The sequence below is a fragment of the Somniosus microcephalus genome, chromosome 3, assembly GCF_052327205.1.
Source record: "Somniosus microcephalus isolate GS21.2 chromosome 3, FLI_Smic_1.0, whole genome shotgun sequence".
Classification (NCBI taxonomy): domain Eukaryota; kingdom Metazoa; phylum Chordata; class Chondrichthyes; order Squaliformes; family Somniosidae; genus Somniosus; species Somniosus microcephalus.
The window spans coordinates 340,570,038-340,589,499 of record NC_140989.1 but is presented as its reverse complement, the minus strand read 5'-3'; the positions used below and the strand labels follow the sequence as shown (position 1 = coordinate 340,589,499).

The window sequence follows — 19,462 nt, the reverse complement described above, 5'->3', positions numbered from 1 at the left end:
GCTGGTGGAAGGCTGCTGAGTGTCCGTGCGGGAGACTTCAGATGGCCTTGCAGGGTGCCATCGACCAGCTCTGGGCCTGGAAGGCCCGGCTGTAGACTGCACCACCTCAGCATAGAGGGCAGCAGTCTGGGATGGCTGGATAACAGGCAGCAACAAGGGCAATGGCGGAGTGCCAGCGGTGGGAGCAGGAATGCGCTCATTCTGAGAGGACAGCAGGTTCCTGACCCACTACCACTCCCCTGGGGCAGCACCTCAGCATCCCTAGCAATCTGTTGCAGCACAGATTGCTGGCCTGCTGCGAAACTGTGAAAGCCTCGGTTGATGGTGGTAGACCCAGCCACGATGGCAGCAGTCAGAGCTTGTATGACTCTGAGACTGCATGAGAGCAGTCTGAGATTGAATGGTACCAACCATAGACTGCCTTACAGCACTAAGACATTGCGTCGCTTCCGCCTGTGCTGCAATGGAAGCTGCCCAATCACCCATCACACGCAGCATCTGGTCTGGGTTGCCACGGTCTCTCTGGGAGTCTACCATCCTTTCCAGACTGGAAATGATGGGCTCCATGGTGTGCACAGAGCTTTGTGCAATGTTAGAGGCGGACTCCTCCACGCTCCTTATCATTGCCGAGAGGCTCTCTGGCACCCTTGCCATTGCACCTATCATCTCCCTATGCATGCCCATCACCCTTCTTCTAAAGGCCTCCCTGTCGAGCTCCTCGTCTGAATCCTGTGCAGCAGAACTTGCACGTGAACTCGCCCTCCAGAGAGTCGGTCCCCGAGCTACCCTTTCCCCCTGGTCTTGCTGCAGCCCGCTCATCCCCGGTGCATCACCCTGTGCAGATCCTGCTACTATACTAGCCTTGAAAGAACGCGTAGTGCCAGTATCTGAGCTGGTGTCTGCGGGTGAGACATGCAGTGACACGGTGTGTTCTTCCTCCTCCTCTTCTCCCACCTCGCTCTCAACGGTGCCCTCGGGGACAGGCTGCTCAGGTGCTTGCTTATTATCTGAATGCATAAAGGCACAATAGTCAGGTTAAAGTGAGGGGAGGTGGGCAGGAAGGGAGAAATGCATGCATATAGCATGATTAGCGGGAAAGTGCGAAAAGCTTGTGGGGTGAGGGGGAAGTGGGATGTGAGATGAAGAAATAGGGATGAACATACTGTTGCCGTCCCCAAGGGGCTCAACGTTGCCGGTGTCCCTGGCGCCCAATAATCTCCAGCACTCTATTTTCCAGCGCAGACAGTGGTTGGGTATCTGCGTGTTCCCCACCTGTTGTGAGCCACCTTGGCCTGCAAGAGAAAGGAAAGTGTGTGAGTGAGTATGGAGCAATGTGTTTGGGTGATATGCCTGCCACGGTTGAATAGCTGTCATTGTGTGCAAGGTGTGAGATGTGTGTGTACGTGTGCAAGTTTGTTGGTGGGTGAGCACTGAGGGTGTGGTGCTTTGGTCAATGTGTGCAGACTGAGGTTCAGACGGTGGTATGTAGCATTGGTTGAGGCATTGACTCACCCTGACCACCCGATTCAGGTTGTAAAATTTCTTCCTGCACTGTGTGTGGGTCCTGGGGACCACAGTGCTGCCCGAGACCTGTGGGGCTACCTCCCTCCACATGGCGCGGAAGACTTGTGGCGAGGGCCTCCTGCCACTTGCCCTCCGTCTCTCCACAGCGAAAACCAATGCCTCCAACACTTCATCGGAGAACCTGCGGGCTCTCTCCTTGGGGCGTGGATCTGCCATCATGGCACCTGCTTGAGTTATCCGGCTCCTTGGGCTTGGCCTGCTCCTGCTTGCTGACACAGGTTCACAGCCAGCAATGCTGAGAATGAGGTTCTGCAGCATCAATGAACCTCTCCTTTAAGAACTGGAAAGAGCCTGTGCCAATGATGACTTGCGATTAGACTGCACCTGATATTGGTTAGTACTTTTGAGTGTAGCACCACTGGGCTAGGCCATTAATGCTTGATTTAGCGCTCCAGTCCTCTCTTTGAGGGATAAGCCTCACTTTTGTGTGCAGCGTGATTCATTAGCGTCTGGCGCAAAATCGTAAACTTTTCTGAAGTTATTGCCCATTCCTGGGCTATAACGAATTTCTCCCCCAAAGTTCCTTCTTTCCCTTCGGTGATATTTTTAAGAAACATAGAAACATAGAAGATAGGAGCAGGAGTAGGCCATTCGGCCCCTCGAGCCTGCTCCGCCATTCAATACGATCATGGCTGATCATCCAAATTCAGTACCCGGTCCCTGCTTTCTCCCCATACCCCTTGATCCCTTTAGCCTTAAGAAATATATCTAACTCCTTCTTGAATATATTTAATGATTTGGCATCAACTGCCTTCTGTGGTAGAGAATTCCACAGGTTCACCACTCTCTGGGTGAAGAAATTCCTCCTCATCTCTGTCCTAAATGGCTTACCCCTTATCCTTAGACTGTGACCCCTGGTTCTGGACTCCCCGACCATCGGGAACATCCTTCCTGCATCTAGTCTGTCTAGTCCTGTTAGAATTTTATAAGTTTCAGTGAGATCCCCTCGCATTCTTCTAAACTCCAGCGAGTATAAGCCCAATCAACCCAATCTCTCCTCATACGTCATTCCTGCTATCCCAGGTATCAGTCTGGTGAATCTTCGCTGCACTCCCTCCATGGCAAGAACATCCTTCCTCAGATAAGGCGACCAAAACTGCACACAATACTCAAGGTGTGGTCTCACCAAGGCCCTGTACAACTGCAGCAAGACATCCTTGTTCCTGTACTCGAAACCTCTCGCTACGAAGGCCAACATATCATTTGCCTTCTTAACCGCCTGCTGCACCTGCATGCTTACCTTCAGCGACTGGTGCACAAGGACACCCAGGTCTAGAATAGGCAGCATTGAGATTAAAATGATTAACGTGGGAAAATGTCATATTATTTCTATATTTAAACTCTATTTTTCAAGTATATGGCCATGTACAAGCAATTTTAGTGGCTTCCCAAAGACACTATAATAATACGGTCTTATTCAAATATTCATTACAATTACATGTTTGTAATGGGCACACAAAACCCTACTCCCAGTTTAAAAGAAATGTGTGCATACTTTAACTAGTACACCTATTACACACAGTCAAATTTTCATGTGTCTTCACTATAACCCATTTTTACTAATACCTATTAAATATTGTTATGTTTACAATTTTTTGGATTCTTAGAAGTATTTTTCTTCTGAAAGGATTCACAGCAGTTCCTGTAAGTAAACCTTCTCCTCCATGGTGTGGAGATGCCGGAGTTGGACTGGGGTGGACAAATGTAAGAAGTCACACGACACCAGGTTATAGTCCAACAGCTTTATTTGAAATCACAAGCTTTCGGAGCGCTGCTCCTTCTTCAGGTGAAGTGTGACTTCTTACACTTCTCCTCCATGATCAGAAGCTGGACTTTTTAATGTAATTTGTACCTGCAGAGCTGCATGACCCAAAGGGTTAAAAGTGCTCCTTTTTGTAGTAATCTTGGGCTAGACTGGGACCGAGCGCGCAAGATGACAAGGGACTGGAGAAAGGCAGAGGAACCAGACCGAGAGAGAAAGTATTACAGAAGCTGCAGCAGGTGGAATGGAAGCAGCCGCAGGGAAAGAGAAAAGGGAAAATTTTACAGAAATGTAGAGCGAGGAAAAGACAGGGGAAGTAAACAATCCAGAAATTGTAGCAACAGAGCAAAGAGGAGGAAGAGAAAATATAGAAACTGTGAGAGGAACTTTCAACTTTGGCAGGGGTGTAAAACGGGTGATATCCAATCAACCGCCCCATTTTCCTTTCGATTGAAGTCACGTTGGTGGGCAGCAAGGTAAGTCATTGGGGGAGGGGAGAGAGGGTTTGGAGAATATGGAAGGGGTGGGGGTAGCGGCCCAAACCATTTTTTGCGGGGTCCGGTGAAGCACTCTTGACCCTCCTGGCCGTACAAAAGAAAGGTTTTTATTTACTGAACCTCCGAGGACCTCCAGTTCTGGTCCAGCAGCTACTGAGGGGCCCGGTAGGCCGAAGATACTGTTCTGGGATCCTATCTACATAATAGGACCCTAATTAGCATAAATAAAAGTGGCTCACGTCGCGCCTGAGTCAGGAGGGCCCCTCAGCTGCCCAGCTTTCAAATAGCTGCAGGGTAGAAAGAGTTTTGATTTTAATTCCTGCACTGCACTAGAGGGCTGATATTTAACTCCCTCTGCTGGCAATTCCTCCTACACTCTTTATTTAATCTATTTGTGGCTATCTTGTATTTATGTCCCGTTGTTCTGGACTTGCCCACGAGTGGAAACAATTTCTCCACATCCATCCTATCCAATTCCTTCATAATTTTAAAGAACTCTATCAGATCTCCTTTTTCTTTTCCAGAGAAAAGAGCCCCAGCTTAAGGAGACCAGAACTGCACACAATGTGTAACCAAGATTCTATATAAATGTAACATTACCCTCCCTGTTTTTGTATTCTGTTTCTCTGGAGCTGAACCCCAGTACCTTGTTTGCTTTCTTTATGGCCTTATCAACTTGTGCTGCTACTTTTAACAGTTTATCTATCTGTATTCCCAGATCCCTTTGATCCATTACCCAATTACTGGATTGTTTCTCACACCCACTTTAAAAAAAGTGTCCAACCTGATTTTTTTCAGAATTCCCCTTTTTTTCTTAAAAAAAAGAAAAAGAATAACTTGTATTAATAAAGCGTCTTTCGCAACATCCCAAATCACTCTGCAGTAAATGAAGTACTTCTGAAGTGTAGTCACTGTTGTAATGTAGGAAGCTAATTAACTGTTATAGGAAACTGAGTTCAGTCAATGTAAGTAATTGCTATCTTATTCCTCATAGAATACCAGTTACGTATGTCAGGAAATTTCATAGGAAAATCAGAACAGGAGTAGGCCATTCAGCCCCTTTAATACTCTTGGTTAGCAAGATCTCAGATTTTAAATTATTAATTGAGCTAGCAAATCAGGCTTTTTTGTGGGAGAGAATTCCACACTTTGCGTGAAGCAGTTTCCTAACTTCTCTCCTGAATGACCTGGCTCTGATTTTTAAGGTTGTGTCCCCTTGTCTAAGACTCCCCCACCAACACAAGTAGTTTCTCTCTATCTGCACTATCAATTCCTGTCAAAATCCTAAAAACCTCAATTAAATCACCTCTTAACCTTCGATATTCCAGGGGATACAAGCCGAGTTTATGTAACCTCTCCTCTATAATCTAACCCTTGCAGCCCTGTTAACATTCTGGTGAATCGGCGCTGCACTGCACGATGTTCTGGTTAGCCCGCAGCTTAAGTACTGCGTTGAATTTCAGTCACAATATGCCAGAGCATGATTCAAGCCGTGGAGGTGGGGCAGAATGGAGGTGGTTCAGGAAGCTGATCCCTTATGTCAGCGTATTAACGTAATGGCCCAGAAATTCGGGTTGGAGGCTTCCCGCGGGTACAAGCCTCCGACCTGCACTTACCTAGATCGCTGGCCGTTGTGTTGTGGGCCCGCGTGGGATTCCGATCCTGGGCCTCCTCCAACTGCCGGCGCGCAGTGCTTGCGTATCCCAGGGGTGCAGTTAGTTCGAAGCGTCCCCTGGGATCACGTGGGCCATGGAGAGCAAATCGTAGCAGGGAATCTCTATTCATAGATTTGACAGGAAGAGCTGTCAAATTTATGAATAGAGTTCAGCCCCAAAACATAACTAAAACTTCAAATAATTTTTTTTAAATCACATTTTTAAAATAACTATAAATTATATAAAATAACTATTTTAAACTAATTTAAATTTTTGAAAAAATTAAGTACAGTTTCTAACAGGGCTAAAAATAAACTTACCTTTCTTTAAAGTATTAAAAAATAATAAACCTGTGGAAAAAATGTTTTAATTTTACTTAATTCACCACTTACCTTGTTAAAAGCAGGCCTTGCGACTGCTTTCTAAAAGCGTAGCTGCTGGAGACTTACCCTCCCGGAGAAAGCTGCAAAAAAAACGGAAGTTCCAGGCGTACGTGCTACCTCTCCGGCGCACGCGTTCGACTTGTGTACCCCTTCCTTTAAGGGAGCGGAAGTTCCGGTTTCCCACGCATGCGCAGTGCATGCACGAAACCGGCACTTTCGTTGGGCCTACGCGTGAGTACCCAGCACTTACTCACCCGTGGGGACCCGAAGTTCTGGTATTAGGAAAGACTGAAGAAACTGGGGCTCTTTAATATTGAAAGGGGACGTTATAGAAGTATATAAAATAATAAGTGGGCTAAATAAGATAAATCCACAGTTCTACTTTAAGGTATGACAAGATACTAAAACACGCAGTATAGTTAAAACTTGGACAGATGTCAGGAAGAACCTTTTCATGCAAAAATGGCCTTCTGATTAAGGTAGCAGAGGTGCAAACCTTGGCTTCATTGAAGATGATATGATAGGGGAGACTGTAAGGTGTTTTCGGATGGATAAATTAAGGTAGGCCAAATAGCTTCCCTCCTCTTTATCTACCTTGTGAAATCTTCTGTGTTGCAAAGCTTGGATGTGCAGCTATTGGAGCAGTAATGGAAATGCGATCACTTATGTTACTGCTGCCATCAATTCTCCTCCTGCCATCCTCCACTGAGTACCAGACACAGTAAAAATGTTGGCGCAGAACATCCTTTCTGCCACTGTAGGTCACTAGTGCGCTTTGTAAGTGCTGTAGAGCAGTCAACCACAAGTTGTTCATCCCCAGGAGCTTGAATGCAGCATCGTACCACAACACCGTACAGTGCAGCGCAGATTCACCAGAGTGTTAACAGGGCTGCAAGGGTTAGATTATGAGGAGATATTACATGAATAAATTCAATCATGATCCTGATCATGACTAAATATTTTGAATTTAATGTTCATTCAATAAAATTATACTGTATTAAAGCTGACTTCATACTTCATGCTGCTGAGGGATTCATTCTTTTCTGTTGAATGTACTTGTAACCATTGTTGTATAAAACATGCAAAATTGAAGCAAAGTGAAAAGTTTTCTCATCTGACTACTTACCCGGGCAATATTAAAATATTTTATGGGAGTGCCAGTCTTTTGTCAATAATTAAAAAACACATCAAAGTTCAGATGAAATGGATAATTTGTACATGTAACTTAATTTTTTTTAATCAAAAGAATTTGATCTTATTTGAGTTGACCCTAAGTGTATTTATAAAATCCAAGTACGTTAATTATTTGCCCTCATCTTTTTAATACACTGTCTGTCTGGGCAGGGGGTCAGTCTACAGGTTGGAGGAAGGCATTTGCCAATGGCTATGTATGTGTTAGTAAACGTAGCAGGAAGGTCTATTTTCTAACAAACATAAACATATTCTAAAAGACTACGCTTACAATTTTGCTAGAAATAGCAATCAAAAGCAATCTTTCCACTACGTCTACAGTGTCGCTGACCCATAGCGACCAAAAGAAATTTTCCCCATTCATTCTTAAAAGTGAACGGTTTGTCAGTGTGTACTGTAGGTTGACTGCTATCTGTTAAAATACATTTACTTATTAAGTTAGATTAAGTACAATCTGAATGAGCAAGAGCCCTTATAGATTACGACTGACATTTCCCTCTAGCTACTTACGACCTCACTGCAGTGATTGAGGGTCACATGAAAAAATATTTGCCGAAAGCAGGATTTTCCATTTCCTAATTGATCACACAATCTAGCCTTCTCACATTGTCGGGCTCAATAATTCTTCAAAAATCAATTGCCTTAGAGCTATTTCCAGCTCTTGTTTATTTGAAACAAATTTTTAAAAAGTGAACAGACAAAAATGGGATAATAAAAACAAAAAAATTGCTGGAATACACTCAGCAGGTCAGGCAACAGTTGGGGAGAGAGTTCATGTTTCGGGTTGATGACCTTGCATCACAAGTGAACTGCCAAAAAGGGGATGATAGGTTTGTCACAATTCTTTGTAACTTTAATTCATAAAAAGAGATACTAATGGAAAATTCCCTCTTTTAAATTTAACTTGGCATAAGTAGAAGAGTGTGGTTCACGGAGCAGTGGGAGGCAAGCTAGTGCCCTGAAATTCCTCAGAGGGTCTTCCTAATCATAGCCATGCTACCATTGAAAGGCACCAAGAAGAGGCGAGGTGTATCCCTTCACATAATGAGAGAAAAGTTCTGAATATTTATTCAAAGTGTCTGTTCTATATCCTTCAATGGCCTGGCTCGAAAGTGGCCGAGATCTGTGTGCAGGTTAGGGACTATTGAATGGCAAGTAACGGGTACTTTTACGAATCTGCACCCTTGACACACGACCTTTGCCTGCTGGGAGTGCATAACGAGAATTCAGACATGGTTCTCTGTGAATGGAGTGCCCCTGTATTACCCAAAAAGAAAAATAAGTATTAAGTGCAAAGAGTAGTGTCACAATATGACAGTCATAGTACACAAATCATCCAGAATTCCCTTTGACTGACTGGGTACAGCAGTTCTTTTAATTTATAAGCATCATCTCTCAAACTTCTGTGACTGTTTGCTGTATGGCATCAGAAAGTTCGATCCAAGATTAATGACTGAGAATTTCAGATATGTATATATTTTGCACCAAAGTAAGATAACCGGTTGTTTAATACTGGTTTTTGGTTGATCAGTTCTAAGTTCTTGTGTCATTAGTAAGTGCTGGTATGTTGAGGAAAAAATGTAAAGCAAATGGAAAATATTGTGCTGGATTCCAGCTGTGTACTACCTCAAACACTTAGTAGTGTTAATATAAACATGCAATGTCACTATTCAAAGTAATTACAGTACTGTATTTGATGAACACCAAGCGATGAGTTTTGAGGAGGATTTTTAAAGGAGACAGTTGGACAGGCAGAGTTGATTTAGGGAGGGAATGCCAGAGAGTAGAACAGGATGTTGTAAAGTCTGTGGGTTATATGGTGAATTAATACACAGACTACAAGAGTAACTTTAACAGGACTTTACTATTCGAAGGTCAGGGCGAATCTGCCCAATAAATCCTTACACAGCACTTATATACCGGTGTGGTCACTCCCGGTATTACAGTATACAGCAGCCAAGATAAAGTAGTGCAACACCTAAAATAGTTCTCTTAAAGGTGGACGGTTACATACAATAGTTCTCTTAAAGGTAGAACGGTTACATACACTACAGATGTTCTGTCTTCAATGATGGGGTGAAGGGGGCAGGGATGTGACAAAGGCCAAAACCCAAGGAACCGAGAATTCAGAGGGATATAGCACTGCAAGAGGGTTTGGAGGAAGAGTGGGATGAGGCCAGGGAGGGGTTTAAAAATGAAGATGTCCATATTCAATTTGAGGCATTGGGTGGCGGGGAGCCACTGTTCCATCAGCGAGGATGGAACTGGTGAGCAAGCTGCACAGGATATGTGAAGCAGAGCTTGGGACAAGTTGGATTTTTTGGGAGGGTGGAGAATAGGAGGCCAGCAACAAAAGCATTGGAGTAGTCGAGTCCGGAGATAACAAAGTCACATGAGTTTCAACAGCGGAGGGGAACTCAATTTGTGAAATGGTCAGTACAGTCAAATGGACTGTTGTGTTTTAATCAGCCTTCGGTTTGCAATTTAATGAAAATCAGTAAGGTCAGATATGTAAACCACACTTAGCTTTCGCTGATAGTCTAACAACAACATGGCAGCTTCACAACTAGGACAGCATTTATTTTGCTCTGCCTCCAGAGTGATGCTGTCAAAAACTGATGAGATGACCGTTCTCGTTTCCAATAGTTAAAATATTTTACTGCAGCAATTTTGTTGAACCCAATAGCAGGAAAGCCAATTTTTACTCTGTTACTACAGTTATCAGAAGATGTTATTGTGCTGAGCTATTTATGCAAAAGGTTGATTCACACTGGGACACAGGTTGGAACTAAAATCTGATGCCAACAGCTTGTGAAAACCATGGTTTAAAAAAAAAACTGTTCAAAGAGACAGAAGAAAACCCGAAGAAACAAACCTGAAACAGAACTGAAGGTTATAGAGATGAGCATTGGTGTCACCAATCAAATTATCCATAGCATATTAACACACTTGTGTTTTTGGGCCCATGGAGATGTCTTTTGTGTGCAAAGCAACTGGTCAGGATGATGTAATGCTGGTTGTAATGTTAGATTGATAAACTGGAGTTTTACTGCCTCCCTCAAGGGACTAAATAAGTTGAGTAAAGTCCATGATGGTCTGAGGAAGGAACTGGATAATGGGCAAATTACCTTTTTCTTTCCTTTTTAATTTCTATATTCTAAAAGGGGTCTTTAGAAAAAATTCAGACGGTGAGGAATTTGTAAGTAAAAATATATAAATCTTACCAAAGCATGCTACATGTGAAAGGTAGGTCATGCCTGACAAACCTGATTGAATTTTTTGCAGTGGTGACTAAAGTAGTGGACAGGGGAATGTCTACGAATGTTATTTATATGGACTTCCAGAAGGCATTTGATAAAATCCCACATAAGAGACTGTTAACTAAGGTAAAAGCCCACAGAATTGAGGGCAAGTTAGTGACCTGGTTAGGAAATTCGCTGAGCGGCAGAAGCCGGGCAGTAGGGATAATGGGTAGGTACTCAAATTGGCATGAGGTGACTAGTGGTGTCCTGCAGGGATCTGTGTTGGGGCCTCAACTATTCACGGTATTTATTAATGACTTAGATGATGGCATAGAAAGCTATATATCCAGATTTGCCATTGACACAAAGATAGGTGGAATTGTAGGCAGTGTAGATGGAAGCATAACATTACAAAGGGATATCGACAAATTAAGTAAATGGGCAAAACTGTGGCAAATGGATTTCAATGTAGCCAAATGTGAGGTCATCCACTTTGGACCTAAAGAGGATAGAACAGGGTTCTTTCTAAATGGTGAAAGGCTAAAAACAGTGGATGCCCAAAGAGACTTGGGGGTCCAGGTACATAGATCATTAAATGTCATGAACAGGTACAGAAAATAATCAAAAAGGCTAATGGGATGCTGGCCTTTATATCTAGAGGACGAGAATACAAGAGGGTAGAAGTTATGCTGCAGCTGTACAAAACCCTGGTTAGACCACACCTGGAGTACTGTGAGCAGTTCTGGGCCCCACTCCTTAGGAAGGATATGCTGGCCTTGGAGGGAGTGCAGCGTAGGTTTACCAAAATGATACCCGGACTTCAAGGGTTAAGTTACGAGGAGAGATTACACAAATTAGGGTTGTATTCCCTAGAATTTAGAAGGTTAAGGGGTGATCTGATTGAAGTCTTTAAGATATTAAGGGGAACAGATAGGGTAGATAGAGAGAAACTATTTCCACTGGTTGGGGATTCTAGGACTAGGGGGCAGAGTCTGAAAATTAGAGCCAGACCTTTCAGGAGTGAATTTAGGAAACACTTCTACACACAAAGGGTGGTAGAAGTTTGGAACTCTTTTCCACAAACAACAATTGATGCTCTATCAATTGTTAATTTTAAATCTGAGATTGATAGCTTTCTGTTAACCAAAGGTATTAAGGGATCGGGTAAAGGCGGGTATATGGAGTTGGGTCACAGGTCAGCCATGATCTCATTGAATGGCGGAACAGGCTCGAGGGGCTAAATGGCCTACTCCTGTTCCTATGTTCCTACACAAGCATGAAGCTTCTTCATGAATGGGTAGTGAGATTTTTATGCTAGTGTAGACAATACGGCAGTACATACACTACCAAATACATGACACAGTATGTGAGCTGACACTACCCAATATAACAGTAAACCAGATATAGACCACCGACTATATATACACTTTATCCAGTAGACACAGTGACCAATACTCTAATCAATATATTTACTGCCCAATACACTATATGGTATTTGCAGTACATACAATGCTTGGTATGCTCAATGGGCTACCCAGAATGTAGACTACACAATGTGTTATCCAGACTGGTTAATATGCTATTATTTACACCAAAGATTTTTACTATGGGAGCTAAGTTCATATCCAATTTCTTCCCACTACAAACCCGACTGTGCTTTCTGGATATCTGTTTGGTGAGAGCGAGTGTATTTAGATGCAGACTGTGATTCAGCCAAATATACAACTTATTGCTGAAGTTTTATTTATTTTTTAAAGCCGAGTAGAATTATTACCTTCTGAAGTTAAATATTATTTACAGGCTTGAAGAAGAAATCAAATCTCTTGAAAACCAAGAAGCCCAAATTTCATCTAATGAACAATTGTTACTGAAAAAACTGAAAGCAGCAGAAAGATCTACAGCAGATATAATAAAGGTAGAATATTCAAACTTATTGACCAGTGAATAGTACAAATGTGTTGTTCCTGGAGCATCTGCACAAAGCATTTGTTTTCTTGATTATCACGCTACTTTAATACTACAACAAGCACTTGAACATTTTTCCAGAGGGTATGAGTTTTAAACCCTTATTTCAAGCAACTTTTTTATTTACAGTAACAATGTTTTGAACTTACTGAAGAATTTATAGCTTTGTTATTTACATTGGCCAGTTAATGAGCAGAGAAGTGTTAATCCAGCCTATTTAATTAACAGTTGAATGTTATCAAAGGCAAGTCAGGACTCGTAAATCTGATGCTTTAGCGTGGATTGCATGCATGGATTATTTAAAATTATAATAGCATTTCATCCTATTAGACACCCACTAGAACAGGTGGAATTTCTCTTTGATGTATTGCAAAGTGTCAGTTTGGCTCAGCTTGTTACGACTGTTGCCTCCAAGTCAGCAGGTTGTGGGACTAAACTCCATTCCATATTTGAGCACATTATCTAGACTGGCACTTCAGTGCAGCACTGCAGGGGTCTTGCTCTGGCACTGGTGCTGTCGTTCAGGTGCGGTGTTAAATTGAGACCTGACTCTGTCTGTTCTACAGCTCGCATTGATAATCTTGTGGCAATATTTGATGAAGAACAGGGAGTTCTCGTGGTGTCCTGGCTAACATTACCTAAAACAACAGCACCAAGTGTCAATTAACCTGTCTTTCATCTTATTACTGTTGGTTGAACCTTGCTGTTTGCAAAATGGTCTCCGCTTTTGCCTACACAACACCAGTGACTGCACCTCTTAAGTTATTCATTTTGTGTGAAGTGTTTTCAGATGTTTCTGAGAGACACGATAATCTGCTATATAAATGCAAGTGTTTCACTTTTTACAGATGCCCCATCAGTTGGAAAACTTTGACTTTTTATTAAACTATAAATGAAACGTGTAGTAATCAACATACCCTTAAGTTGAATAGGCTCCACTGATGCATTCTCACAATCTGTATAGTCTCAAATATAATCACACTACCTACAAAACTGAAATGTTACGGTTTTTTTCATATCTTGGGAACCAAGAGTGTTTCTTGGCTTATTCAACAAGTATTAGGGTGTCAGAGTAATAATTTAAATATATCAGGGAGATATTTTATTTTTGTATTATGCAGAAGACAACTTACTCAAACGTTTTTGGATTTCAAAAATCTATTACCATCTATTAGTTGAGACAGTTGCAGATTTTGCTTTAACGATCCAGTCAAAACATCTTTTATATACACAGTGTAGTATATGCTATATTTAGTATAGGATTACTATTTTGCTGTTAGCACATTCAGTTTTCAGAAACCATAAAAATGAATCTTAACTGTCTCCTCACAGGCAGCACAGGCCGAGAATGATGAAGGTAAGAAAAAGAACATTAATTTTCCTTCATAATCCTTTGCAACAATAGCCTATTAATTATTGAATTATGTTATTAATTTTTTCTGTTACTGTTCATAGACCAGGTGAACGTTGTATATTCAGAATTTCCTGACCTTCTGAAATCATATAGACCTCAGCACCAGCAGAGAACAGCAAGTCCAGACGCAGAAACACAAGATCTGGGGCAGCCTAAAACAGGTACAGGTTACATGATTAGGTATTTGTTCAGCTTCTTCCTAAAGGCATTGTCTCTTTGTCAATAACACAAATAATTAAACCACATCTGTAGGAGTAGCTATCTTTTCATATTTTAAGTTCCGTTAACAAATCATAGAATCATACAATCGTACAGCACAGAAAGAGGTCATTCGGCCCATCGTGTCTGTGCGGGCTCTTTGAAAGAGCTATCCAATTAGTCCCACTCCCCTGCTCTTTCCCCATAGCCCTGCAAATGTTTTCTTTTCAAATATATATCCAATTCCCTTTTGAAAGTTACTCTTGAATCTGCTTTCCACCACCCTTTCAGGTAGTACATTTCAAATCGTCAGAACTCTCTCCATTTAAAAAAAAAAAAAAAAAAAAAAAATTCTCTGGTTCTTTTTACCTGCTATTTCATTGTGGAAATATGGGATATTAAAATAAGTAGTTAAATAGTTTGTTTAAATAGCCAGGTAATGTCATACTGACATTGCACCCAGTAATTTCTAGGCTCCTGGAAATTCTTACAGACTTGATGAAGGCTCCATGCTAGAATCATTGAAAACCTTTTATAAGTCTTGTTCACTATCCTGACAACAACCTCTTGATAATATTGGGTTCAACTGATGAGTTCCCCTTCTTGTGCCCCCCTTTTTACCTTGGCATTTGGGTGTTGTTTGATGGTCCCAAAAATTGAAGACTTCCTGGCCATCACACCTTATGCCAAAAGCTCTGACTTCTGTTCTGTAGACTTAGCTTCCTTCTGTACCTTCGACTGAATTTTATAACTAACACAATTGCAAGACTAACTTATAATGCTGAATATGGTCATTTCTGAGTCGCTATACCACTTTACACTTATTTATGTGATTGAGTGATAGTGATTGCCTCAGAAAATCTAATGAAAAATGCTCAGTAAATGGGAGCAGTAGGAAATCCAGTGGATGGTGTTATCCCACAGGCCTTGCCTCCTGGTTGATTGCCAGGCCTCTGGGGCCCAGACAGATGTTCTGCCCGCTCCGGCCCCAACACGCAACGTGAATTGCCATGTCTTTGGGATGGAGATCCAGGATTAACAAGTTCTGCTTCACTTGCTGCCCCCGCCAGTTGCTACCCACTGGACTGCCACCCAAGGTGTTCTGTTGGTTTTGAGAAAATTCGGGCCAAAGTTTGCACTGAGGCATTCCAGTACAAAACTCCTGTTTTGTGGGTGTCGAGCAAGCCAGTATTTCTGTGGCTAAACCGTCACTACTATTATTTCAATGATCAGCCGTTCCAGTGAAGGTGCCCAATCCCTGTTGGTGTAGTTGCAGAAGATGTGATCATTTTTTCCCTCAGTTGGGAAATGGGAGGAGTCGGTAACCAAGCCTGACAGTAAAGAGAATACACATATTTCTTTGCAAAACAATGTGTAATCATTTTGGATTATTGGTAAATCATGTTAATAGCTCTTTCATAATCCCAAAGGTTTTATCCAGTGGTAATTAAGTAAACGGTTTTTACTAATCTATGTAAATGTTGCCTTAACAGCTTTGTTTGCTGTGGAAATCAATGTTCAAAAGGATATGAAGACTGGAGAAAGCACCATTCTATCAACTGTACCAGTGACGGTCGATGAATTCAGAAACAAAGGTGTTAAAGTCTATGAAGATGGGGTCAAATCAGTGTATGCTTTGTGCAGTGATGGAGGAATGGTGCAGAATGGCATAGATGACATGACTCATGAGGAGGTGGAGGCACTGTTGCAGCAGGCTGGTGAAAAGCAAACCAATGTTTCTACAGCATGTCATGCACCTGTTTACTCAAGCTCCTATAATAATTCCCACTCTCCTAAAATGTTACTCACTGAGCAGACAGGTTCTGAACCAATGATTCAAGAAAATATGACTAAAAGTGAAGGAATTGTGAGACATAACCCTGTAATGGCACAAACCTATGGAAGCAACGACATTGTCATAAACCAGGAAAGGGATTTACCCACTTTTCCACAGCCAACATTTACACCTGCTCCCTTCTCACCATGCCTAGCAGCCGACTTCAGATTTCCGAGCTCCACACAAAGTCAGAGTCAACGAATTAACGAGTCGCCATTAATTGAAAATGAGCTGAATTCAGTACCGGTTCCGTGTCATCAGCAAAGGGACAACCACCGCGAGGCTGTGTTTATCAATTCGGAGCTTGATCATGATGGCAGATCTTCTTCTGCTTCTGAAGAAACAGACGTTAAGTTTAACGTTGTCCATTCCTTGCCTTCTACCACGAACATTGAGGAGCCAGTTACTATGGTCTTCATGGGATACCACAATGTAGATGATGAAAATGAAACCAAAAAAGTTTTGGGGTACGAAGGAGCTATCCGAGCAGAACTGGTTATGATCAGCGATGACGATGATGATGTGTCACCACATCAAGCAAATAGCCACACTATCCCAGTATTTCATCCAGCCCCTCTCTCAACTAGGGATGAGATACATAAAACGTCATATGCTGCAATAAATCTAACTGCAGGAGATAGCTCTCTCCCAAAGAAATCTGTTTTAATTTCAGGTCAAGGCACAACTATAAATCATTCTCCCCACAAAAATTACTCTGATGGACACATGGATGGAGTTGGAAACTATGATGACCCCTCTGTGTCAGGTACAGAAGACAAACAAAAATGTATTTGCTGTTCTATTATGTGACTATTTAAGCAGTTATTCTTGAGGCTGAAGCTTAGCCCTGGCTTTTCTTGCTGTTACTAATGGTAATATATCTGACTTGTGCAGAATGTGTGTCAAGTAACCTCTATGCATAGCTGTTTGGTTAATATTTTATTTTGTGCTCACACATTAACATAATCTTTAAGTCTGAAATGGCAACTGGGTGTTAGTTAATAGAATTAAATGGTCTATTTAAATTTCTAATTAGAATATTTTTTTAAATATTTTGATCTGTTGCCAAAAGTTAAGAAGTACAGTTTTGAACAACCAACCTGAAATAACCCTAGAGATATGTAGATTTAGGATACTTTGCAGTGGAAATTTCCTTCGGTCTGTTTTTGGGCCTGAAATGGGCACAGAGCGCGTGCCTGAACCAGGAGGCCTGAGACTTACCCGAAATTAGGTCTCATTAACGTTATTTGGGTGAGCTGCCAGCGCCTGTAGCACCTCCACAGGCAGCTCTCCCATTTTATAAAGATCAGAAATAACAACAGAAAATGCTGGAAAAACTCAGCAGGCCAGGCAACATCCGTGGAGAGAGAAATAGAGTCAACGTTTCGGGTCGAAACCCTGCTGAGTTTTTCCAGCATTTTCTGTTGTTATTTCGGATTTCCAGCATCCGCAGTATTTTGCTATCGTTCTAAAGATCAGAGTCGGGCCACTTGCCTCGCCAACAGTGGCCCGAAGGCAAGTCCGTTGGGGATGGGGAGAACAGGAGGCGGCGTGGGCGGGGGGCTGTTCACGGGCCAGCAGTGGCGCTTGGGAGTGTTGTGGAGCCAGGAGGAGCACACCTGCTCTTCCTGGCTCCACATCAAACCTAAATGAAAAATAACCTCTTTTTAGTCACCGCTCAGGGCAGCCCAATTCCCCCAAGAGGTCCTAAGACAGGTGTTAGGCCCTTGATTAGTACATGCAAAGGGCCTAACGCCTGTTTTAGGTGGCAAACCTGGAAGTCTGAAAAATGGCCTGACCCAATAACTGGTAAAATGTCTTTCAGGCATCTTTTGGGTGCATGAGGTTGGTCCCTGATGTTGGCTGTTATTGTGCTCATTCTGCCCCTGAAAGACAAGTGCAACAAGGTCCAATTTCTACCACTTTGTCTTTCTCGCTCCTATTGCCTCATTCTGCTCATCCCACAAGGGAAAGTCTCTCGTGCCAGCTGTGCCTCAGTTGGTAGCACTCTCGCCTTTGAAGCAGAAGGTTGTGGGTTCAAGTCCCGCTCCAGAGACGTGGGCACAAAATCTCGTCTGACACTCCAATGCAATACTGAGGGAGTCATGCACTGTCGGAGGTGCCGTTCTTAAGATGAGACGTTAAACCGAGGTCCCGCCTGCCTTCTCAAGTGGACATAAAAGATTCCATGGTCCTTCGAGCCTGCTCTGCCATTCAGTAAGATCATGGCTGATCTTTTACCTCATCTCCACTTTCCTGCACTGTCCCCATATCCCTTGATTCCCTTAATATTCCAAAAAGAACAGGGGAGCTCTCCCTGACCTGACCAATATTTATCCCTCAACTAACATCACTAAAACAGTTAATCTGGTCATTATCACATTGCTGCTTGTGGGAGCTTGCTGTGTGCAAATTGGCTGCCATGTTTCCTACATTACAACAGTGACTACACTTGCTGTAAAATGCTTTGGGACATCCTGAGGTTGTGAAAGGCGCTTTATAAATGCAAGCTCTTTCTTTCTTGGTGCCTATGTTGTTCCAGGGATCAGACAGCAGGGGGCACAAGAAAGTTGCATGAATCTGACTGCTCTCCTTCTGGCTGGGACTTACTCCCTTAGTAGCTCAGTGAACATATTGGGCCAGATTTTGCTGAAAAATAATGGCATGTGAACGACGCACATTGTTATTAATGCGCACATCAGCCAGCAACTTATAACGAGGAAGAGAACTTAAGAACATAAGAAATAGGAGCAGCAGCGGCCATTTGGCCCTTCGAGCCTGCTCCGCCATTCAGTAAGATCATGGCTGATCTTCTACCTCATCTCCACTTTCCTGCACTATCCCCATATCCCTCAATTCCCTTAATATTCAAAAATCTATCGATCTCTGTCTTGAATATACTCAACGACTGAGCCTCCACAGCCCTCTGGGGTAGAGAATTCCAAAGATTCACCACCCTCTGAGTGAAGAAATTTCTCCTCATCTCAGTCCTGAATGGCTGACCGCTTATTCTGAGATACCCTGTGAATTGCAAATCACCACAAGTTGTGGGCTGATTTACGCCACTCCACCGTTAGCTTCATGAAAACGGCATCCCTGTGATTTTCATGAAGTTGCTGCATTTGCACATTAATTGTCCAGTAAACTCGCCAGAGAAAGTTAAGTCTAGTAATTAATAGCATAAGTACCCTTTTAACAACATGATAATTGTTAATGAACCTCTCTGGCCCAGAAAGTACATAGGATTACGTAGGATATACAACACCGAAACTGGCCATTCAACCCAACCAGTCCATGCCGGTATTTATGCTCCACTCGAGCCTCCTCCCGCTTTTCCTATTATAAGTTTGGTGTCGCATTCCGTCAGGTCGTGAATTGTTTTAGGAGATTTTAAAAATGTCAAATTTTAAATGTTTTCATTTTTTTCTTTCTTTTCCTTTCTGTCTCTCTCCTCTCTGTCTTAATCCAATCTTTCTTTATTTATCATTCTGTATCTAATTTGACATTGCATTCACCCACTCTAATTCACCCCCCTTCTTATAGAAACATAGAAGATAGGAGCAGGAGTAGGCCATTCGGCCCCTCGAGCCTGCTCCGCCATTCAATGAGATCATGGCTGATCATCCAAATTCAGTACCGTGTCCCTACCTTCTCCCCATATCCCTTGATCCCTTTAGCCTTAAGAAATATATCTAACTCCTTCTTGAATATATTTAATGAATTGGCCTCAACTG

At 42.5% G+C, this 19,462-nt stretch overlaps 1 protein-coding gene across 4 annotated transcripts in view; it reads left to right on the top strand.

Annotated features, from left to right (window-relative positions):
• The window catches only part of LOC147122286 (palmdelphin-like), a 141,373-nt gene that overhangs the window by 112,124 nt on the left and 9,787 nt on the right, over nt 1-19,462 (top strand). For all 4 annotated transcript variants that reach the window (XM_085983255.1, XM_085983257.1, XM_085983256.1 and 1 more), the window contains 4 exons: nt 12,115-12,229; nt 13,612-13,636; nt 13,735-13,854; nt 15,385-16,494. In XM_085983255.1, coding sequence (XP_085839381.1) covers nt 12,115-12,229; nt 13,612-13,636; nt 13,735-13,854; nt 15,385-16,494 — 1,370 coding nt within the window. The remainder of the gene's footprint in view (nt 1-12,114; nt 12,230-13,611; nt 13,637-13,734; nt 13,855-15,384; nt 16,495-19,462) is intronic.